Source organism: Harpia harpyja, chromosome 1 (assembly GCF_026419915.1).
Source record: "Harpia harpyja isolate bHarHar1 chromosome 1, bHarHar1 primary haplotype, whole genome shotgun sequence".
NCBI lineage: Eukaryota > Metazoa > Chordata > Aves > Accipitriformes > Accipitridae > Harpia > Harpia harpyja.
This window is the reverse complement of record NC_068940.1, coordinates 53,881,616-53,905,933: the sequence shown is the minus strand read 5'-3', so window position 1 is coordinate 53,905,933 and position 24,318 is coordinate 53,881,616. Positions and strand designations below refer to the sequence as shown.

Here is a 24,318-nt window from a genome sequence, read left to right as displayed (position 1 = left end):
GAACTCTCTCCCTTGTTACATCCCCCTGTAACAAAGGTAATATTCAGTGAATATTTCACAAGACAATACTAGGAAGATATAGTAATATCTTTCAGGAAATGTTTATATTTTTGAGCTGGAGATAGTGAGGCTAGAGGAATTCAGCAACATCTCTTTCACTCACTAACCTTCCGCAGAGGGCAGCTTTGCTCAGCCCCAGCTTTTGAGAGCCAACAACCTGGCAGGTTGATACGGAGAAGCAAAGAGGTGTGCTGTGAGGAAAGGACTGGGGACAAAGGCACAGACTTACCCTCTAGCATGTTTACAGCAGAAGAGGAATCAAGGTGCTAGAGACTCCTGAAACAGAGGAAGTGGTCCTCAGGAGTGGGAAGGCTGTGCTATGGGAAGTGCCCCAGAAGAAACAAAAAGGGGCAAAGAAACTGAAAGCTCAGGAGTATGTTACAGTAGGTTGAAAATTCTGAGTAGGAGAGTGGCTAAAACAGCTCCTGGAGTTAAGAGCAGGGCCAAGTCATAAATTCACGTTTCCCTTACCTGCTGAGAGATGAGATGATCTTTCACTTTACAATTTTATCTTCTACCATACAACAACTGTTGTTGACATATTTTTTTCCATATTCTTTTTAGACACCCTGTGCTGGGTTCCCAGCAGTTGGTGGCACTATTTGGTTTTGTCACAAATCTCGCATCCCAGCCGCAGACTCTAAGGCTTTTTCATGTCTCCCATGCCCCAGCTGTCACAGACTACTGACATCCATGTCCCTGAACTGCTGGAGAACCTGAGAGACTCTCCAAAAGCCAGTCCTGGGGACGTTTTGGTGCATGGGCTGTAATAAGTGGTGAAATGTGTTTATTTTGCACAGTTAGAGGTACATCTGAACTAGGTCCAGGACCAGCAACCATATGACCTGTTAGTCATAGCTCTCAGCTGCTGCACAGCAGAATGCTTTTTTGACCTCACAGGTTTGTGTCTCTGAAGCAGTCTCTCTATGTGATACTGTATTTACTATGTTGGCACATTTCTTATTTTGAAAGTGACTTTGTTATCTCTTCATGACCCTGAACTGCCCATTGTAGAAATTGAACTGGAAAAAAAAAGTTACTTCTAGCACCTGAAGCACTTTTTCTAGGTCTTTGCCATCTAGTAGTGTGTGTGACTTGTGAGCTAACCTTGCTACTGTGAAATAATCTGCAATGTCTTTTGAATGTCACACATTTGCCAAATAGCCTAACCTCTTGAGAGTGTGTGGTCCCAGGGCTGGAAAGCTGCCTGGCGCTGCCAGTGAGAGGGGTCTGCCTGGAGACCGCTGCCCTTAGCATCTAATGGGCAGCAAAGAACAACTGGTAGGAGCATGAATAAATTTTTCAGCTCTTCAGAGGCGTATACTCATGGTTTCCCAAACTTAGTGAGAAGATTAGCTTAAGTAATGTGGTATTATAAGATGAAGTTTAATGTGATTTTTTCCAGAGCTGTACCATCCTGAAGTATTGCATGATTTCTGACATCATTTCAACGAGTGGTTTCTATGGGTTGATTCCCACTTTTTTCATACTGCTTAAGCATCTTAAATGAGAGTTCTACCTGCGTTTTTCTGTTTAGTTTTAGTGTAGGAGCTTGAGCAGATGCAGCCAAAAAGAAGTTGAATAAATGAAACCCCAGTATTTAGTCAGAAATCAACATCCAATTTTACTCCCTAGAAGTGGAAGAGGAAAGAAAGGTAGATGTTTTCTACAACTTCTGTAGGTTGTCTCCCTTGACCTTCTGTCACTGTTCCCATCAGGAGGGCATAGCCCCTTAGCTAGGTCACAGACCTCTACACCTGCTAGATGATAAGGGCAAATCCAGATGCCAACACAGAACAAACCAGCACTTTACCCTGTTCTCACACCAGGTGCAGCTCTTCATTTTTCCTTATGGAAAGATGGGTGCTTCATGGGGCCAAAGAGATAGAGAGCAAGAGTGTGCACAGCCTCCGAGTACTGTTCCTGAACAGCAGAACCTCACTTTATGGAATTTTTCTTCTTGTAGAATGATCTCCCATGTTCACTTTTTTAATCTCCCGGGAGCCCTCATCAAATCAGACTTCTCATGACCCTAGCCTGGGGAGGTGGGCCAAATGTGACACATCTAAAATTCAATCTCACATCTTCTTAAGGTTGGGCTGTCTTATGGTAAGTCAGTACGACTGAGGAACATTACAAAACATGTGAACTTGGCAATCGCAGGCTGGAGAAAAGCCAGGAGGAATCACCAACAGCACCACATCTTACGTGATGTTCTTCCTTTTCTAACTCTCACAGTTCTCCTTTGCACTGCTTTGCACAGTTTTACTATACTTTTTTTTTTTAAAGGTCTGGTAGGTCTTTTTGAGGGTGTGCACATTTGGATGTTTTGTTGCACACTGCTAAGTGGTCTTGGACTAGAATAAGGTCAGACATTCCTGTCATAGTGTTTTAGGCATCATACTAGAAAAGGGCAGGGAAACATGAAACAGGAAGGTGGAGGGTTGTGAAAAATGTTAGATGAAAATCAATAGCTAGAAAGTTCAAGCAGGTTCAAACACATTTTAGAACTAGCTAGGGAAATGTTACATGAAAAGTGGTACATCAGTGCAACATCTGATTAGGAGATCTGTTCTACGAACAGCAATAGTTTCCTTATTCCATCCTTTTCAGAATAGCGATCAACTTTGCAGTGATTTAATGGCACAAGATTGGGCTAGATATTTTGGCATATATGTTCACATTACTACACACAGCACCAGGAAATCCAGGTGACATCAAACCTGAATGTTCCTTGGTGCTTTTGCAGTGGTATTTGCAGCTGACAACATCTTAGCACATGAAAACTAGCTGATCTGGTTATGAGTAGATTGCAAAATTCTTTTAACAATTTTACTTTGTGTCAGAACTCTTGAAACTGAGGAAATAGTGCATCTGCTACCTGCTTTATTCCAGGGAGAATATTACATCTGCAGAAGAAAGCAGATTGTCATTGACAAGTTTCTACCTAAAAAAAAACATGTAACGGAAAAAATGGCAGTGCCAGCTCCTTAATAGTATCCTACTAGTACAGTACTGCTATCCAGAACTGTTTCGGTGCATAGAAATGCAAAAATTTTTGAACATTGCTTAGTGTCTCCTTAGATTCTTTCCATCACATATAAGAGTAGCATAAAATCCTGTGGATCTGCGACATTAAAAATAAAATATCATGTTTAGAGAAGAGGCACAATTCTTCTGAGAGCTCTGCTGTGTATGAGTACTTGGGGTGATGCTGAGTATGTTTGTGTCTCTATTCTGGTAGTTCATACAATAAAAGGGGCAAAATAGCTACTTGTATTATTCCTTTTTGCAGCCACATTAGACGAGAAAGAGCCTTCTGAAAGGAAAAGTGTCCTAAGAATCCACAATTTTGATGTGTGAGAGACTGACTGTGCTTGAGCAGAGGATGGGGGGTTTGAATCTACCCTTCTGGATTCTTAAATACCAGTCTTTCAAACTCAGCAGTGGAAGGCGAGGAGGAGGAGGAAGAAACTCTGCAGTGAGTCCAGCAAAACCTACTTTTTTACTTACTTGATTAAGGCTTCACATATCATTTGGACTAAATTTTGCTATTACACACACACACAGAGCATGATTTCAGTGGGAGCTGGACAAAACAATAATAGAAACCAAAGAGTTTGGCCCTTCTCTTGTAACCCAGAGAAAATCCTTGTCTACTGCTGAAAACATTGCTGCATTAATGATGCAAGACTCTTACTGGGACTTTTTAGGTTCACACTTGCCGAATTTCATGATGGCATTGGAAGGAATTGTGCATGGCTGGGGCATATCTGGTGCGTATCACTTTGAATGACATAGCAACCTGAGAAGGGGCATGATCTTTGAAAAATTACAGTGCTTTTGGCCATCTTTTCTTTTTGATATTTGAAATTCAGCAAGGCAAATAAAACAGTTATTGAAAAATAAGAATTTAGGGACGTTATCCCTTATTCCTTATTATTTCTTCTGACTAACAAGATTGCAGATATGATCCAAATGTGTTTTTTAAAACTAGAGAGTCCTTGAATACTGTCTTTACCTAAAAGCAGTCTTTGCTTGGTTTTGGTCTTTTTTACACAACTGTTCACAGAACAAAGTGATCAGGGAAAATTGTTTGCTCTTTCACACATGCCCAATTTCAATCAGAAAAAAAGCTGCCAGGTATGAAATGATCATTCCCTGAAATCTAGAGGCCTAAAAAAGTGCAGGGGACTCTCCACAGATAGGTTATATCCGTGAAGGCAGCTCCTTGGTGCTGTAAGTCCCGTGCAGTCTGGACTGGACTGGGGCCCTCTCTTTGACCAGTCAGTTGTGTCTCTTCCCTGCAGCCAGGAAACTTGGCTCCTGGCTGCCAATTTTTGTGCTGTCTAAGCTGCAGTGATACAGCTCATTGGGAAAGTGTCAGTGTGTGAGAGCTGGCCAGAAAACATTTCCATCTTCCCTTCTCAAAATACCAATTAAAAAAGAACATATGTATAACTTCTGTTTCTTCTCCCTTCCATTGCCATCTGAAACATCAACAGGTAGGATGATGGCAAATGTCACTGAACATCTTAAACTTTTATCCAAGTTCCAAAATTCTGGCCACAGGGGGAAGATATCTGACCTGAGATGCTGGCCCATGTTTCTTGTCAGTCACTGAAGTGCCTACACAGTACAAAGAAACCACAGAAATACACAAACAGGGGTCTTTTTGTTTCTAAATACCTAGAAGTCTTCTGAGAAGTAAAACAATGTGATAATTGAGCTGCAGGGCATTTCTCATCCATTGAGGAATAAAACCCAGAAATGTTAATTACACTATGATAAATGAAAGAAGTATTTTCTATACAATGTAGCTAATGGCAAGAATATTTTGGCACTGAGGTTAGAAATGTTTTTGAAATTTTTAGGAAGCAAAAAAAATGCAATTATATCTTCAGAAGGAAAGGTAGAACTAAGAAAACGTATTTTTTATTACCCTAGAAAATACAGTCTTTGACAATACCTAGGCTGTGTTTTTCCTGGTTTCAGGTACTCTCATGTTTAACTCTTTAAATTTGCTTTACAGTAATATTACCTCAACATAAATGTTATTTTTTCACTGTGAATTTTTATTGGGATTTTGAGAACAAATCCTTCTCAGCAGGAAAGTGGAGGCAGGACTTATTTTGCCGAAGAGATCCAGGGCACCCCTCAATTCCATCAGATGTATTTTACGTGATACCGGCTCAAAAATCAGCAAAAACATCCTTTCTTTATCCTAATGTAGGCTTGTGAGTCATTAGACAGACTTCCAGGAGCCAAGACAAAAAGGTGCAGGTAATAGGTTTATTCAAAGAAAACATTTCGAAAATGGCAGAAAATAATGACGTATGGAAAAAGAGATGGACCCTGTGTGCTACATGCCATTTTGTGGTGTTTACATTTAGCAGCCAGTGCTGGGGGCACAGAGCTGGGGGTCCCACACCTCCGGCGGTGATACAGCCTGTCAGGCTGCTTTGATGATGACATATTCAGGTGATGGGCCCCTACGAGTGACCGGTACAGGAGGCACCCAGAGGCGTTGCTCTGCTGGTTTTGAAGGCATCACCCCCAAAGGCTGCTTTGGGCAGCAGCAGCTCCAGGCTGAGCCCCTGGGAGCGTCCCACAGCAAAGCAACAGGACCCTGAGCTGAGGGGCTTCTTTATCCGGGAGCTGGAGCAAAGGGGGAGTGGTGACAGTGGCTGAGGTGATTCCTTCTTTGCAGTGTGAAGTAATCCCATGCCTGTCCCCTTGCCCACCTCCCGGAGGGGTGTCCCACACCTGTCCCAGGGATGCAGGTGTTCAGGTATGGAACAGCTTCCACAAGGCAGAGCATATTTGGGGGTGAGGCAGAAGCAATGCTTTCATCAGAGGAGAAAATAAGTACTAGAGGAAGCACTCTGCTTGCTGAAACGTATCAAAAGAGCTCTAACACTTGATCCAAAATCATTCTGTGACAAGCTGGTAGGGTCACCATCTTAGAAAAGCACCGGTGCTCTTAGGAAACTAACGTCGCCTCTTGCTGTGCCGTAGTCCACAGCATATGCCAAAAGGAGGCACAGATACACTGGCCCTCCCAGGAGGACGCTGCACACGTGGGACAGCCTGGGGGGCCACGTCAGAGCTAAGGCTGACTGCTCGCACCAGAAGGCGGCGACGCGGGTGGGCTCACAGGAACCCCGCACTGTCAGAGCAGCCGGAGAGCTGGGTGGGCCCTGAAAATGACTGCCCAGCCCCAGCACCTCCCACGGGGCTGGAGAAGACACGGACACAGGACTGAAGTAGACCTTTAAGGTGGGCCTTGAACGTCACTCCGGCAAAGGCGTAGATCACGGGGTTCAGGCAGCAGTGGATGAAGGAGATGGTTTCCGTCAGCTGCAGGGCCAGGGCTATCTGGTAGCTCGCCTTGCAGTCATTGATGATGTGCAGGCTCTGCAGGGAGTCTAGGAACAGCACGATGTTGAAGGGAGTCCAGAAGAGGAAGAAAACAATGACAATGATGAAAATCATCTTGATCGCCTTGATCTTGTTCCGATTTTTGCATTTTTGCAGGTTTTTCAGTATCTGGGCGTAGCAGCAAATGAGGATGCTAAGGGGAATCAAGAGGCCTAAGATATTGGCTGCAAACTGAGAAGTGACCTTCCAGGTATTGTCGCCTGGGGGGTACGTGGAGACACACTGCACAGACTGCTCGATTTCCAGCTGCTGGCTGAACATGATGTTGGGTACAGAAGCCAAGCCAGCCACCAGCCACAGGATTAAACTGATAATTATGCCACAAGAGGCTGTCCGTATCCTCATGGCATAGACAGCATGGACAATTGCTATATACCTGTCTATGCTCATGAGAGTTATAAAGAAAATACTGCTATAAAAGCCTGTGTAATAAATGCCAGCCATTATCTTGCACATGGCATTGCCAAAAACCCACTGGTCTGAAGCATAGTGGGCTTGGAAAGGGAGAGGCACAACGAAGAGGAGATCAGAGGCTGCGAGGTTCAGCAGGCAGATGTCGGTCATTGTCGTCAGCCTTTTCCTGGTCAGGAGAACCCAAAGGACCAAGGAGTTTCCCAGAAGGCAGAAGACAAACACAAGGCAGTAAAGAATCGGCAGAAAGAGAGATTTAAACCTGCGAAAGCTGTTTCCTTCATTGCACGGAGCAGCGTTTTCATCATATCCATAGTCATATTCTGTTGTGCCACGGAACTGGCTTGTGGGATTCATCTCAGATACCTGTGCAGGAAAGAGCGAGGGATAAATGGCTGGCTGTCCTGGCATGGGACTCCCAGGGTGGCTTCTGCCTCTCTGTGCCACATAGAGCCCATGGGTCAGCCTCCAGGCAGAGAGAGACTGCAAAACGCTCAGTCTCACAGGCTGGACAAGAGCAGCTGTGCCACCCAAAGCCTGCACTTGCAGCCTGCCAATCGTTCCTATACATACGTAAGTACGAGCACTGGGACGAGCACTCCGTTTCCCTGACGCTGCCTCAGTGCCAGTGAGTTAGCACCTTGTCATTACAGTGATAGGGAAAAATTCGTGCCCTGAATAGTCGTAATGATGCAAAATGGTACAAAACCTGCATCTGATCTAAGAATCTGGATTTTCTTGTGCTCCCTGGGGTGAGGAAGCTTTTTGCCTGTAGCATAAAGACCCTTATAAAAGCATCTCAACTGAAGAGGCCATCACCCAGCAGCATAGCCACACTTTTAGCTGAGCTGATCAGGGCTAGATACTGGCACAGAGTAAGCTAGTTTTCCATGGATGGGTGCAGGATCGCATACAAAAAACCTCTGCAGCAGCAAGGAGCTCACAGGGCTACATAGCAGCACTTGCAGTGCTGAGCTCTGGGCTGCTGCAGTGAGGATGCCACTGACCTCCGGGTTAGCTGGTGAGCAGCTTGGCTGTGCCTGTTGCTAAAACAGCAATTTATTTCTCCTGCCTGTTCTGCCCAACATCAGTTTTCTAGTTTAGAGAAAACCAAAGCAGTCTGGGGGTATGTTTCCTCTCTGTCATTTCTGAAGGATTGCAATGAAGACAGCTCTAAGTATAACCTGCTCTCCAAAAGTGAGTCAGTGCTGTAGCCACCTTTTTTTTTTTTTCAGATATCACCTCATGACCCCTATAAAACGGGATCTGGTTTGCCAAGTGTTCACATTTAAGAAGTAGTGGTTCTTTCAAAAGACACTATTTCAAAGGAGTTTGCCTTGTCAATGCTAAGACATTTGCATGTTTATTGTGCACTGCACCTATGTTACACTTGCATACAGGTTGATCACCTCTTGAAAGAGCTTCAGAGACACAGAGTTTCCAGGAGGGAAGAATCATTTGTAATAATCATTGATATTAAGCTGTAGCAATAATATGAATGACAGTGATTAATTCATTAAAAGTAGAGGACATGCTCTCCTGAGTTAAAAATTGCTGCTCGGGTATACGAAAAGAGAGAGAACAGTGAAAATTTTTGTATTGACGAGGAAGGAATCAGAACTCAACCCTTTTTGCCTGGCTGTGCCACCTTGTTCAGGGAAACGGGAGGATCCGTATGCATAGCACAGAGGGGTGCTGGAGCCAGTGTTCATCCTCTGCTCCAGGTATGGATGCTGCTCATGCCTCACTGACCTGCCTCAGCTTTTCTTGGGGCACCAGGACTGCTTCCACCAAAGTCAATTGGCATGTGCAATGCCGAGAAACCTGTTACAACTACAGCACTCAACCTGATGGAATTCCTTGTTCAGAAATAACAAGTAATTAGAGAAAAGCAGTGCTGCAATCTATGTTGATAGTGTAATTCTTTCCTATACTGAGTTTTCAGCTGTAGGTAGGACTTCTGCGTTATTAATTTCAACTTTGTTTTCATGCATGAACCCCTAAATATCAAGATGTTGAGTCACTAGATAATGGCTGTTCATGCAGCAACAGATACGTGTAGAAAATATTTCCTGCTAATTCTTTTGATGTTGTGACCCTGACACACTGTGACTTTAAGCATTGCAGCAATGGGTTGCTTTTCTTAATTGCCTGTCACGGACCCCTTAAAAGCAGTCCATAGATTCAACAACCAAAAGTAACAAAAAATTAAAAAATAATGAATAGTGTGTTATAGATATTTAGATATCTATAGATATTTATATAGATATATAAATACATAGATAGATACAGATACATAGATAAAGATTTATAGATAATGGTGCATCTGATTTTGGCAAAATTCAGAAGTGTTTTTCCTGGTCTGAACAGACATTGGAGATGCTCCACTTCAGCCTTTGAGACCGCCTTTTCACCGTTAATACCTTTGACAGCTTCCAACCAGGGCACAGCATTTTCCATTTTCTCCCCTCTCCGCATCATTTGGCAAAACAGTCAAACTGAAAAAGCAGTTCTCCAGAAGGTATCAAGAGAGAGATAACTGCTGCAGGTCCCTTTCCCCTGGTTGCCAAAGTTAGCCCATTACTTTTAAGAGTAGCACATTAAATGTGGATGGACTTTACCTTTGACAGCAAGAAGCCTCTACTTCCTCAGTTGGCCCTGGTCCCCTTCTCCTTCTACTGTGTCCTTGTCCTCTCTCTCGGGCTCGGGAGTGTCCAGGAGGTTTACTCCATCGCTTGTGGAGATGGCTGAGATTTGGTGATACACAGGTGTCAAATGGGCCACTGCCAGTTACAGAATAGGTTTTGAGGCAAAGAGAAGATTTTGTAGCTGTGGTAAACAGGAAAAGAGGTGAGACGGCTTACAAACACGTTCTGTGAAACAAAAATCAAATACGGCTCTTTTTGAAGACAGTAAAGGTAGTACATGAACAGGTGTTCCCCTTTGAATGCATTTGCAAGACCCCGCTTCTTCACAGCCACCCTTGATTTAAGTGAAAAATTTAAAAGGTCAGATGTCTCCGTCACAGAACACACCCTAATAAATTTGCAACTTTTTACAGAAGCTGATATATAATTTCGAAGTTGCATTATTTTAGTTTTTCATTTCCTTAGCTAATACCAACTTGTATACCACAGTCTGATTATGTCTCTCCCAATTGGTAGTGTATTAAATCTCTCAGCAAAACGCTACTGTACCACAGCTACTGATACCTCTTTTGCAATCATTTTTTAAGCAGCTTTTATTCAAGTGGAGATATTTCAGAGTTTCTTTGCTACCTTGGGGGTTTTTTTAAGTATATTTTAGTGCACTTAGGATACATGGTCAAGGACAAATTACTGAAACAAGGATAGGCTTGAAATTTTTTATTTTATTCAATAACTTTAAATTAGTTTTGGTTTGTGTAATACTGTAAACTGTGGTGCTTTATAAGTCAGCCAAACGGTATGTTTTCATCCATTAATCTCAACAAGCACCATTTTCCTGATTTATAGGAGCGCAGAGAATGCAAGAGATTTGCCCAAGAGCCCCAAACAAGTATGTGGCAGATCCAAAGCATGACTGTTATTAAAGTTACTAACCTGCTCCTTGATAGCAGCTAGCAGCTCTAATCCAAAGTAGCTTTCCAGCTTGCTGGCTGTTGCATAAACAAATAGTGAAAGAGAGTCCCAAAGAAGAGAAGAGCTAAATACTGCAGTCAGACAAAAAAAAAAAAGTGAGAAAACGGGCTGGGGAAAAAAAGAAGGAACCTAATGAAGGACCTGTGCTAATGAAGGAGCACAGTCAGAAAGAAAAGACCTGTCCCGTGAGGTATTCAAAATGCTACCAATGACCACAGCATCACCCTGCCTCCAAGTACCCAGGTGGTCTTACTACATAAGAGAGACCAGCTCCTCTTTTTTTGTTTATTTTTTTTCAGAATTAACTTTTGAATATTGTTGTAATAGAAATTTATTTTATTCTATTCTCTATTTATTAATTATATGATTAATAATGTCAGTTGTATGTCCTGCTATTACAGACATCAGTACAACATAATGTAACTCCATTGTATTTACTGTTTTGTTTAGAAATCAGTAAGGTCAGCTTTCATTATTTCTTCTTATGATCAAAACATCAATCAATTAAAGATGCTCCCTTTTCCATTTTGCACTAGTTTGGCTGATAAGTTATTAACACATGTAAAAAATTAAACAACAGTTTGACATGAAACCAATAAAAGAATGAAATATATCTGCTTTTTAAAATGTTTATATGTATTCTAAAATGAAAAAAAAATCTTTTTTTTCCTTGAGTTATTTTCTGTTGTGTGTATTATGGTTTTGCAAAAAGATTTCAGTTCATTCAAAATGTATATTTTTTTAACTGGGAAGTCTTCCAGATACATATTTTCACCAGCCGCAATCCTGCATGGCTAGGCAAAGTGAGGCATGAAGCTGGAAGAGTGCGGCAGGGAAACATCGGAGGAAACGCTGCGTGCATTGGAGAAAGCTGAAGCAAGCAAGAAGATGCAGAGCACCTTAAAGGCAAGGAAAAGAGCTTGGATTGAAGTGAAAAAAAAGAGAAGATACAAGTGAGCAGGCCTGGTGACTGCTGTGGTTGGAGGATGGATAGCTGCTGTACTTTGGACAGACCAGAGAGGACTGTGCTGGGTGTACAGGTAACAGCCTGGTAATAAGGAGAGGGAGGAAAAAATTGTGGAGATGCCAGTGTTTTGGAGGGAAACAGCAGAATTACAGAGCCTGATGTAACATTTCCAAGAGCAGCTTTGCTATGTTTTGAGAAGTGACATACACGTTCGGGTCCCTGGCTCTGCCTGGCTTTCAGAAAGGTTCACAAAATGCCTGTGCTGCTTCTGGGATGGTCAGTGTTCCTGACACACAGCTTTTCTCAACAGAGGAAGAAAATTCATTAAAGGCAACGAAAGATGTGATTTGTCAAAGCCAGTGAAAGGAAGGGAGCAGTGACGGGTTGAGGAGATGATAAATACGGCTTTGGAAAGGCGCTGTCCCTGGCCAGCAGGTATGAGGGTGGATGGGAGGGGTGGCCCACAGCACCGGGGTGCACTTGGGAACTGTTGCCTAATAATAATATAATGATAATTAGGATGATGAAAACTAATGGGAGATGCCTAGGTTGGGGGACAGGGAAGAACTGCAGGCAGATTTTATTCTTCTCCCCACGCTGAGCCCTACTTGCTCTCCTAGAGGTAATTTGAGGGGAGCGTGGGCAGACAGAGCACTGCTGGGCTGGAGGGTGGTAGAGAGAAATAACCACTGGTGTATTCACAGATGTGGGGTGCTGAAAGCTGTAGGTATGCTAAACTTCCCTTGAAAGCTAAGAGGAGGATATCTGGCAGGGGGAGGAGGGGAGATACGCATTTCTGATTTTCTCCACCGTCAGCTATGAGCCAGGCTGTAACAAGCTGTATCGTTCCCAATGCTTTTTTCAGTCTGCGAGTAGCATTCACTTCATCCTGAGTTACACAAGGGCCACGCAGGCAAACAGGGATTTTTCTACCGAGCCAACAAACAGCCCTTTGAAGTTCATCTGAAGAGGATAACAAAGCCGAAAATGTGGTAAACCAGCAAGAGGCGGTAAAAAATGAACACAGAAGTTAAAGGTCACCTGCACTCGAAAGTGCTGAACTCAAGCGGAAAGAGGTGCAGAGAGGCTGCAAGGTGACAGGAGGAGCAGTGCAAGAGAGCTGGGCTCAACCTGGTAAAGCAAAGTCGTGGAAGGGATATGTTTGCTACGTACAGACAACCCAGCAAGGAAATGGCCAGGAGAAAAGGAGGGTTGTGTCACCTTACAGAAAGCACAGGCATATGAGAGCGGTATTTACAGGTTGTCCCTTGGGCTGAAGGGAGTTTGCTAGCGCAGTGCTGGGGCTGTGGAGCAGCCTTCCTGTGGGAGGAGAGCAAGCCAGCTGGTGTAACGTGGTCCTTGGTTAAGTGTGCGAAGGGGATGCCTGACCCGGGGGCTCTCATAGCCAGGGATGGGACAGCAGGCACCAGGCAGTCCCTCGTGGGGCCTCGGGGGTGCTGCCAAGGTGCTGGGTGGGAGCTGGAGGGCAGGGAGGTCTCAGATGTGTTTGCTCAGAACCCATCGGAAATCCACCCTAGAGTTCCCTTCTCCAGCAGCCCTGGCTGCTGCCTTGCAGCATCCTTCCAGTTGAGTTTTAGCTCGACACTAATACCAGCGCTAGCAACATCTCCTCATACTCTCGTGAGCTTTCCTGTGAGAAAGAAAAACCTTACAGCAAAACAGAGACAACTGACTGTTGGTATCTGCGGTGCTCCAGCCTATGGCCAATTTAGGTTTGGGTGCAAGAGCCGTGCCACGTGCCAGGCTCTGTCCGCCCTGCCAGGACTGTGAGCTGCAGGAGGGAAGAGCTGTGTGGCATTACCACCTTGGTCAAACTGCCAGTGCACAGGCATCTCAGTCACCACTCAGGTTAAAAACCACAGGGAAAATGTCACTGTAGGAGGAGCCTTCTGGTTTGTCTTCTTATGTTTTGACAGTGGTTGTCATGGTCAGCCTGCAGCAGCCGCAGTGGCCCCAGGCAGCGGGCGGGTGCTGGGGAGTTGCACACCACGAGACAGTGCACCACGCCATTCGTGCTTCCCCTTTAGCTGCGCCTGCTGCCATCGCCACCACAGCAGTTCTTCTATTTGCATTCTGAAGTTACAGTTTCTGCTGGTTTATCTTCTGTCAGAAAAGTTGGTTCAGTGGGGAAAAAACCCATGCAATGCTTCATACAGCTGAAGACACTGTCAGCCTAAAAGTGACCAGCACATCAGAGTAACAAAGGTTTCTACTCCCGCAAACTACTCTGAGCCCCAAGGTCAGGGAAGTGATGGTCCACTGAAGCCCCATGTTAAATGGAAAGGCTGTGGCAAATGCCACCAAAATGAATCTTGCTGTGAGACAAACGGCGTGGCCATGTCTGCAGCTCTTACAGCCAGACATATTCACTGGCTCCAGGAGATGACCCGTGCACGGTAGCTCAGCCTCCGACATTAGTCCCAGAGGGTTTTCTTATCCTGTGCTACCACTGCAGCTCCTCAGCCTGGGGGTGACAGCCAGCTTAGCTGCTGCAAAACTGCTATGCCTGCTCTTGTAGGAACCTCTCCTTCCTCCTATGGAGGTCTGGATGAGTTGAGTTTGAACGCAGAAAGGAAACTGTGGTTGCAAAAGAAGACACCACCAGCAAGAACTTGCTTTGGCCTTAGGAGCACCAGCCGTGAGCCCTGGTATTGCTCTGGCTGTTTGGTAAGGCACATGGGAGGCACCTTTCCGACACCACAGTGCAGGCTCTGGTGTTGGTGTAGCAGCCGTTAGGAAAAGATGGGAATAAAAACAGAGTAAGATACCCTACCCGGTAGGATATTTCCCAAGAAAAAAAAAAAGTATTTCCTGGATCTGCTCGCTATCATAGCACCCAGCTGGAAAGTGGAGGGCAAGTTTGCCTTGATGTGATGCTCTGCTTCCACCCATCTCAAAGTGATGGTAACCAGCCGAGTCAGGCACTCTTATCTGAGAAGAGTACTTTCCTCTGCCTTTGCTGGACAGCAAAATAAGAGCAGCTTCTTAGTCAAAAAGAGGCCTTTTCCTCTCAAATCAGCTCTCACTTTACATCTCAGAGGGTCATATTAGAAGAGGAGGGAAGAGGTGACTTAGTTCAGCAGAGGAAACAAAACCAGGATTAATTGCAACAGGGGGTGTGTGATGTTCAGAGATGCTGGGTTGCTCAGCTAAAATGGCTTGTAAAATACCAGCAGTCGTCACTGTTGATGGGAAGAACAACGACAGCAGCTCGGCTTTGCAGGAGAAGGTAGAGGCGGGGGGTTGGGGTGAGCATACCCTCCACAGCATGGGAGCAGTGTGGCAGGAAGCACCTTGATGAACCTCCCACCCCAAATTCCTCCTCCTGGCTATCTCTCTGCCCCAACAACCCTCTCCCATGTGTCTGCTGCCGGCACGGACCAGCAAGTGCCCTTCCCCAGCTGTAGCACCCTCAGTGAATCCCTTGCACGCCCCTCCCTCGGGGCAGCCGGGTACAGGCAAGGGGTACACCGAGCCCTGGGTGCCTAGGGCTGGTGGTCACCTGGGAGGTACAGAAGGAAACCCCACATAGGAGCTGTCTTTTGAGGAACATTGCCTGTTTCAGTTATTGCCACAATGTTTGGGTCTATTAGCATCAGCTGTCAACACACCGTCTTAGTAGGGCCACATCATCTTAATCAAAATTGTTTAATCAGACCATTGCCAGTGTAGAGGTGCAAATACACCATGTGGCAGAATGGTTCGTTTCCCTTTCTTAATGGGGATGACATATTTGTACACCTGTGTACAAAGAGGTGGGTGGGATTTTGTGACTGAGTGAGTTTTTGAGTGATCGGGTTTTTTGTCATCAAAAAGGTATATTTAGGTTGACTAAAATATCTCTGAAAGTGCCAAGTTGTTTGGGGGGGATTCTCCCCCTCCAAATTAGACAAAAAAAAATGAGGAAGAGTCACAATACTTTATTCTGACAAGTTCCAGACAAAACACTGCCATTTTTCCTTTTTAAATGTGTCATTCCCCTTTTTTTTTAATAAATAACCTCTTCTTCTAACCCTTCTTCCTCAAAAAGACTTCAAAGCTTAAAAAAATTTCCAGTAGAACTAAGATGTGTCTGTTTTGCTGATTGCAGACAGAAATTTTTATTTTTCTTTTCAGCTTGGTCAGCAAAAATATTGACACCCTCCACCAAAGTGGAGTAGTTATTACTGTGACAGTGCTTGTGTATGCAGACATGTACAAGTGTGCGTACAAAAAAACTATTTGGCATTACTCTGGCTCTCCTCTGCAGCAGATGGTCAGTGGAGAAAGAAAGGCTGTGAGCCAGAGAGTCCTCCAAAAACTTGCTGAGTTTGTACAGGAGAAGCAGCTGGAGGTGCTTGGTGAGGTCTGGATCAGCTCACTCTGCTCCATGCTCTGCTTTTCACTGCCGGCACCAAAGCCATACGGATTATGGCTTTGACAGCTGCGGCCTTGCACAATCGCTTAGTTTCACCAAAGCAGAAATCAGTGCATTGCAAAACTCCCAGCACAGCAACTCATTCATAACAACATCAGCAGTGAGTGGATTTTCTCACTCATGCTTTACGACAGTAATCATGGGGCAGAAAGAAGTAAAATACATCTCTTGCATATGGAGTCTTTGAGAGTGAGACTATTCTCCATCTGTCCCTTATCTGATGCTTTTTTTCTCACCCTAAAGCACTTAGGTTTTTAAGCCTTTGCTGTCCCATGCCTTCAGTACACAAGTGCACGGGCACCTCTCAGATAAGCATCTGACACTGCTTCGCCTAAGGGTGGAGAACAGAGAAGGATGCAAGCGAGAGTGAGTTAGAACAGAGAAATCACAGAAAAGAGGGCTGGATGGGACACGGGGAGATCATGTAGTGAATCCCCTGTCTTGAAGGCAGGGGCAGTGTCCCCCTGTGATTCTTGCCACGCGGTTGTTCAGCCTGCTCCTACAGCCCCTGCTTTCCCCTCAGCTCCTCCTTACAAACCATCCCAGTGCTTCGCCAGACTCACTCCCCGCAAATTTGTCTTAATACTTAACCTGAAACTCTCCTGGTATGATTTGAGTCAGTTATTTATCTTTTCCATGGAGGAACAATTCCTACTTTCTTCTAGTTGCCTTAAAATATTCTAAGATCGTGTTTCCCTTTGATCTTAATAGCTCATATTCCATCATCTTTTTCCTTTTAGGTCATGTTTTCTAAAATGTTAATTGTAGCCACTGTTCTTCTTTGGCAGCTGTCCAGCTTTCCTTAATCTTTTTTGCATCACAGTGCCCAAAACTAGACATAGAGCCCCAGCTGTGGCCTCACCCCTGGCAAAGCAGACTGGAGGAGTCACCTGCCTGGGGTGGCTGTCTTCTTTTGTGGTCACGTAGCACTGGTGATTCATGCTTCTCTTGTGCTGGATGCTGGCCCCCAGATCCTTTTCTCCAGAAGTGCTGCCTTCCCCATCCTGTGTTTGTGGTCTCGGCTGACCCTGCCCGTGTGCAGAAGCCAGCACTCGTCCTTAATGAACTGCAGCCCAGGCTTTTTAGTCTGTCAGGGTCCATTGGAGCAGCCATTCTATCCCCCACTACATCTGCACCCCTTCCCAAGGTGGTGGCATGTGTCAAAATAGTAGAACCATGCAGCAGCCCTTCATCCAGAGCAGTAACGCGCACACTGGCTTGTGCCAGGGCAGAGCGCAGCCCTGGCTGCAGGACCCTTCTGGGCAGCTCTCCTGTCCAGCAGCAACCGCTCAGGAGTTTGACCACTTGTGCACCCACGTAAAGGTTGTTTGATACGCTCAGAAACCTCGCTAGCCCCAAGGTACAGGATACCACTGCTTTGCCCGGTTGTCACGAGGCTGTAACTGAGGCTGATTTGACAGAGCTGCTCCTTGACAGATCTGTATCGGCTCTTATGCTTTTTATTTTCTTGCAGGCTGCTTATTCCTTCTCGTGCTTTCCAGCAACTGTAATTACACTGACTGGCACGCAATTCCCTCTCTGGCGTAAGCTGATGTTTCCCCACCAGAGTATCCTGTGCTGGCTGGCTGCCCAGTGCTTGCCACCAGAGCTTGGCATTGGCCATACTGGTTTGGAGCAAAGGCCCACCAGACCCAGCGCCCTGCCCCAGCAGCACACAGTCCCAGGTGCCCCGCTCTGCAGAGGGGGCAACCTCGCTGCCAGGCCAGAGCACAGCTCTGCTCCCGGCGCCCGGCCAGGCAGCGAGCACCAAAAACCACTGCACGCCTTCCTGCTGAGGCTCGGGGCTTTCTTCTCAGGGCTCGCTGACCCGTCAGGTGTGAAGTCTGCGAGCTCCGGCACAGAAACCGGGCAGGATTCCTGCCACCGCAGCCATACCGCCTAGCCCTGTGCAACACTTTTTGGCTCTGTGGAATGCAGATAAACCACATGGGGCTGAGGTGTGGGTGAGGGCACTCAATTAGCTGCTCAGTTAAATGGCTAGACTGGTTCCTGGCGGGCTTTGGGCTTGGCCCCGTTCGCACTTTCTGCCCTCCGGGAGCCACGGCATGCAGTGCAGACCACCAGACTTGCTTCTGGGTGCAAGGCCAGTGCCCGGCCGTGGCCACGGTACCCCTGCAAGGGCTCAGGCCACGCTGCCATGGCTGCACCGCTTCTGCCTCTCAGCTGGCCTCAGGCTGCGCTGGCACCGGGGGCTGCGAGGAACCAGGGGGGGCTGCGTGGAACCGGGGGGGGGCTGCGTGGTGGGAAATTCCCCGTGTGGCCACTGGCACCCACGACTGCCTCTTGAGCACAGCTTGGCTCTCGCCGCAGGAGCCTCCCGTGGAAGCCACTCTGGAGGCTTATCAGATTTTAAAAGGAAAAAAGGGTTTTGACATTCAAAACCACGCTCTTAAAACAGGGAAGCCTGTGTGGTTTAAGACCAGGATGGTGACTCGGGGACCTTGGATCCAAACCGGCACCCTGCCACTGGCAGCGGGTCCCCTCGGAGGGGTCGTGTGCCTTTAGCGACGTGCCCCGGGGCAGGCGGCTCTCGGCACAAGAGCATCTCGCAGTGAAATCTGGGCAACGGTCCCATCCCACTGGCACTTCCCATCTAGACGGCAGTGGCTACCATCTCAAAGCAGATGTCTGCACAGTGTTGTCCTGTCTTTCGCATTTTCCCCCAAGGCTCTGCTTTTGCCGGGGGTGTGAAGAGAGGCTTTGCTGGGGTGACACACAACTCCCGCAGTGCTGTGGTCCAAGAGAAGGTGTGAGGAGAGCTCAGCAACGCTGCTGATAAATCTCTATCTGAGCCGCTGGTAAACAGGAAGCTGCTGAACAGCTTTATTCTTTTTCTCATTTTTTTAGGTTCCTTTCGTCTGTTTTTTGTAGCTATTCTTTTTGCTTACTTCATCTCAGGAAACAGATTTTTCTGCCACCTCTTGCAGGAAATATGCAAGATACGAAAAGTGTTGAAAACCTCATGGTTAGCTCAACCCGCTGCACAAGAGGTGGTGAGTCAAAGGGCCTGGCAATGAAGGCATGGCAACGAGGGCATGGCAATTGCACTGGCATAAGCTGGAAGCCCACAGGTCAAAGTCACAGTGGTGAAAGTAAGGCTAAAAGGATTTGACCATGCAGAATAGAGACACAGACTTTTGTGCTGTGATTAGATGTTGCAACTCGGGGGCTTTTCACTGGTATCAGAAAATGCTTTCAAACCTTTCTGATCAGGAGAGCCAGGGGCATAGCTCTCTTTCCAGAGCTGCAGCACAAGGCTCTTGGGGAACTCATTTTCCACAGCAAAGACTCAGCAGGGAGCCTGCAGTCCACACCGGGCACATCCACCACCCACGCCACACCACGGCAAACAAGCGCAGCCACGCTGAGTCCACCTGCCAGAGCTTGCTGGGGGAGAGGGACGGCCACACGCGCGCTCAGCACCTTAGCGTGGACCCAGCGAGTCATCTGGACACGTCAGGGGCAAGCAGGACAGACAGTGCTGCTACTTAGCAGGCACCCTAGGCTTGCCCTAGGCTGCAGGCAGTAGCGCAGGTACAAAACCTGCAGGGATCAATGCTCACCGTGTTTAAACTCTCTCCCGATCTTGCATGGCGCTGCTTGAGAAAACGAGCAGATAATGAAGCCCCTGCTGCTTACAGGGAGACATGCCAAGGTTTGCCAGCAGTAATGCTGGCAGGATAGGGTGAAGCCGTGGGGAGCGGGGCGGGGGACAGGCATTCCTCCCACCACAGCCTGGGGCCGCGAGCGTGGCTTCAGCTGCCGCATGGCTGACCTTGCACTGACAGGAAGGAGTTTGCTTCATGCATCAGCCCTTAATACCTGCTCTCCGCCTTAGCAGCGAGAAGGATCCCTTAGGCTAGCCAGGGTAAAGCAGAGCTTGCACTCCCACTGCCTACACTGTCCTCCTCTCCTGTGGGCTGGGAATGGACATGCACAGCTCAAGGAAGGTAAGAGATACAGCCCCAAATGTTCTGAAAAATACCAGATCCAGTGAGAAGTTGGGTTAAAGAAAAGGAGGAGTGTCTTTCCAGTATGCAGATGCACGGGGAAAGTTTTCTTCTCATTACCAAACTGCAGTTTCATGTTTTTCTGGTGTACTGAAAGCACCAGAGGGGCTCTTGTGGGTTTCAAATGAGTGGGACAAAACTGATAAACTTTTGCCACTGCATAGGTAAAATCTGTATTTCCTGTTACAACACACAGAATTTCTTTTGCTGACTCTCTTCTGATACACTCTAATAATTCCAAGAACCATCAATATTTCCTACCTCCCCTCTTATAAGTTTGTAGGCAGAAGAGTAAAGAAGTCAGAAGTTTCGTTAACCTTTTGAAATTGCTAGGTGTGAATGTGTCTTTCCAGCCAGGACCAAACACAAGACCAGCTTTTATAGACAAGAATAATAGCAATGTGCCTGCATTTCTTGGACAGAGCAAAGAACATCTGAGAAATCCTGAAGTCAAGAGCTGAGCCACAATGCTTTAGGCAATCTTTGAAGAAAAAGAAAGCTCTTGAATTCGTCTCAAATAGTATTGAAAAATGAATGTTTTAGGTGTTTGTTCTTCTTTTGCCCCAAATGCTGATCTGCTTCCTTCATCTTTATTCTGTCAAATACATGCAAAGCCAGTAATTCCAAAACTCTAAATTCAGTAATTCTGAAAACCCTTCCCGGTGTGAGCTTTCCTTAAGGAAGAGTCCAGAGCGCAGGCGGGAGCAGTCGGCACTGGGAAACATTCACACCTTTCTTTGCCAAGGATAATTGTTGTAAGTTGGGACAAATAAGGCTTTTCTTTTTGATTACTTAAGACTTTTAACAGTAAAATGGGTCTGAAGATGGAATAGAACAACCCCCATTTATTCTTACTATATCTCATTCCAGTTTTGGAAAATTAAAAACAGAAAGTTAGACCAGAAAGTCTCCACTGTAGTGCAATAAAATAGATCCACAGTCCAAGGCAGCAAAGTGAAATCACATCGTAAAAAAAAGATGCACAATGTTTTGGGGTTTTCTTTGCCTTTTGAAATGTGAATAGGTATTCAGATAAGATATGAACCACCAGCTGACCACATATACCACAGGAGGTTAACGTTTAATGTACTTCCCAGTAAGGCATTCTATTCAACAATACAAGCGTGCTCCCAATATGATTTCATTTATCTTCTCAGTGTTAAGCTTTGCATAAAACACATCTTTTTACTACCCCATTGCACAAGTAGAGGAAGCGACTGCACAGAGAAATTACACGTTTGCCTCCAGGCTCTCTAGAAACCTGCAACAAAAAAGGGTCATTAAATCACTTGCTGTGTTAAAAATTCAGCCCTGGGAATCATCTACAAGCCTTACATCCAGACATGCTTTTAATACAAAGTTGGGGTTTGGTATATCTTAGGTCTAGGGTCCTAAACTATGCTCTGAGGGTGCTGGTGGCCAACAAGATCATGCAAGTGGCCTTTAGGTGTTACAGAACCATGTCAGAAGTAGCATTCATCACCTGTCCTCAAAATGCTGATCCCAAGGGTGCTTGGTGGTCCTCCAAGAAACTCTTCAGGAAATAAATTCATGTAGGCTTTTGGGTATGCATGCAGCCAATGAAAATCTAACTGAGGAACCTGGAAAGGACTCGGAGAGGCTGGTCTAGCAAAACATAGCCATAACTACAGTTCACACAACTCCTGTTACAGCACATCTGTGCTGTCCCGAACCACGCATTACAAGGAGCACAACAGAGAGGTCTGCCTGCCGTGTCTGACAATCAATCTAATGCAAAAAGAAAAGGCATCCAATCGTCCAGTAAACAAAAAGTTTTCAGCAGTGTCAGCAAAGTGGCCAGCTCACTGTGCGGCGACACGGCAGCACAGTGCAGAGCTGAGCCGCAGGCAGCGGGAAAGAGAGGTGGCTGGGCAGGCAGCCACTGCCCACCGCTGCCCTGACATCCCGCTCCTGCTGCATGCCCGCAGCGCAGTGCATGGGGTGCCAAAAGGAGGGGGCTCACCTGCGGTGCAAGAGCACCGGCGAGGGAATTGCTGCACATGGAGAGAAAATCATGCTCTCATAAAACGCAGCCAGCTCTGCTGGCAGGCAGGGATACCAGGGGTTATACAGAGGTCTTGAGTTTCATTTGAAGCGTTTTCAGAGAACCAGCCAGGTGAGAAAGGATCAGCCCTTTGGCCATCACCAAAGTGGGAACACACAGCGCCTGAGCTGAAAACATCCTCTATGCTGTTCCCTCCCTAGCGTGCCCATGTTTCAAATCCTTTCTCATCTCTGGCGCAGGTGCTAGTGACAGGATTACCAAAGGTGAGCAGTGCCGCAGGGCTGACAGATGCGCCAGGTCACTGTCACCCAGAGCCATGGGTGCAAAAATACAGGGATCAGCCGGGGGGGGAAGGAGCAACCAACTTTCAGCACAGCCACTTCCAAGACAGTGCAAATACAGCTGTGGGAGGAGAAGACGTGCAGTGGCAATTGGGCTTCACAGAGTCCAAAAAGCAACAGGTGAGCACGAGAAGGAAAAGGACAGGCTGTCCTAAAGACAAAATACAGCCACCGGTCAGTCCCCTTGTAGTAAAGTGCCAGAGTTTGGGCAAGTTTTCCTCAATGCTGGGTAGGTAAAACAAATTCCCATGCCTGTGAGCACTACCTACCTCCCAGCTCAGCTCTGCTTCAGCCTCCTCCTCCTCGGCCAGCGGCACACGCTTTGGCAGGAGCAGTGCAGGAGCCCAGGACAGAGCAGCTTTCAGTGGCGTGGGGCAGCAGCTGCTGGCTCCTGGGGCTGCTGGGATGCACAGATGGTGGGAGCTGGAGGCTGGCGTGGGGACAGCACGGGTTGCTTTTGGACATTGAGGCTCCCCCCTCACCGAATAGTCAGATATAGTCCAGTTTTCTGGAAAGAGTGCCTCTGTATGTTTCAATATATGAGGGCTGTTGTCTCCCTGACTGCTGCAGCTGTCAGCCAGCTTCTCTGCCTCTAATTGTGAGATGGGGTGCTAGAGTGCCCATGGATTTCATGTTACACCATTAAAATGGGTAAAATGCTCTATGCTGGAGCAACGCAGGAAGCACGGTGTGGATTCCCCAGTCCAGACAGCTACATGTTAGGTGTTTCTTCCCCTTGCACAGCCTCTTGCCCTGTGCCCCATCTACCCCCTTTGGGGAGCCCTTCCATCTCCGCTGGAGGTGTCCCCCCAGGCTCTGCCTCACTGGCCAGAGCACCCCCCCAGCCATGAGAGAGGCACATCTAAGTCTTGCTCTCACCCAGGCCTCAGACATCGGTCCTCCTCTCCCTGGAAGCCAGCACCAACCCCCAGCATGCCAAAATGCCTGGAGGCAGGGGCTGCCATGAGATGGCAGGGACCAGCACAGGACATCAGGGGCAGCCACGAGCAGAGGATGGCAAGGGGAGTCCAGGCTCACCAAGAAGAGCAGCAGGAGGAGGGATACAGACAGCCTGTGCTGACGGCACCGGTCCTGGGGTGCACTGGTCCTGGGGTGCACCAGTCCTGGAGCTCACCAGCCCACAGCAAAACGCAGCTGAGAGGTGCCTCTGCTGCCTGCAGCCCTCCAGCATGGGACATCTCTGCAGCGCAGGGTGACAGTCCAGTGAGTGCAGCCGTTCCCCTGCCAGCCCCTCACGGGTGGGAAGAGGGGGCTTCGTGTGCGTACAGCTGCTCGGCTGCCTTCATTAGCACGGGTTCAGCAGAGGACTCAAACGGACCTTAGCTCCTCTTTTCTGTCATCCGGTGTAGCATGTCAACCACAAATTGCAGACAACAGGCAAAGAGCTGAGACGAACAGTGAACCTGGGTAAAGAAAGTGAAGCTGCAGGAGCAGAAGCTTGGGGCGTGGTGAGGGGAGATCCAGGGAGGCCAGGACAGGGTGGGATGGGCAGCGCGGCACCGAGAGGGAAACGGAAAGCAGGTGATGAGGATGAACATCTTGCACGGTCCTTAGCCTTGGCCATGCTTGAGCTGATCTTTCTTTTTTTGTGCCCTGAGGTGCTCCAGTGCCTCTTCCTCATCTGCTGCACTGCACTGACCCCAGGAACCAAGCTCTGCTGCCAGTGCCGCCAGCTGGGCATGGAGCTGGTCTTCTGCGACTAGCTAATGCTTAACTTTACCTGCTGTAAACCAAGAGCAGGATCTGGCCCCAGAGCATCCGGTTCCCCTTTGTGCAAAGCCTATTTGACTACGTGCCCCGGCTTCCACTTTTGGCATTGCAGCTGCACAGCTCTCTGGCTCTACAGAGCTGGTGGCAGGACTCCCGCACACCTTCTGCTCTGCTACCAGCTCTTGTCAGCTCCTTCTCACACGCCCTGGAATTGCTACTCCACGTCCCTCCAGAAAAGAGGAGAAGTCTTCC

The 24,318-nt window shown here is 47.2% G+C and overlaps 1 protein-coding gene across 1 annotated transcript; it reads right to left on the bottom strand.

Moving 5' to 3' along the window:
• Positions 1-5,080: 5,080 nt before the first annotated feature.
• On the bottom strand, positions 5,081-11,055 carry LOC128145139 (C-C chemokine receptor type 8-like). The gene is made up of 3 exons (XM_052794840.1): positions 10,494-11,055; positions 9,534-9,741; positions 5,081-7,278 (listed from the first exon to the last, which is right to left on the bottom strand). The coding sequence occupies exon 3, from the start codon at positions 7,267-7,269 to the stop codon at positions 6,214-6,216; it is 1,056 nt and encodes a 351-aa protein (XP_052650800.1). The 5' UTR covers positions 7,270-7,278; positions 9,534-9,741; positions 10,494-11,055; the 3' UTR covers positions 5,081-6,213.
• Positions 11,056-24,318: the final 13,263 nt, after the last annotated feature.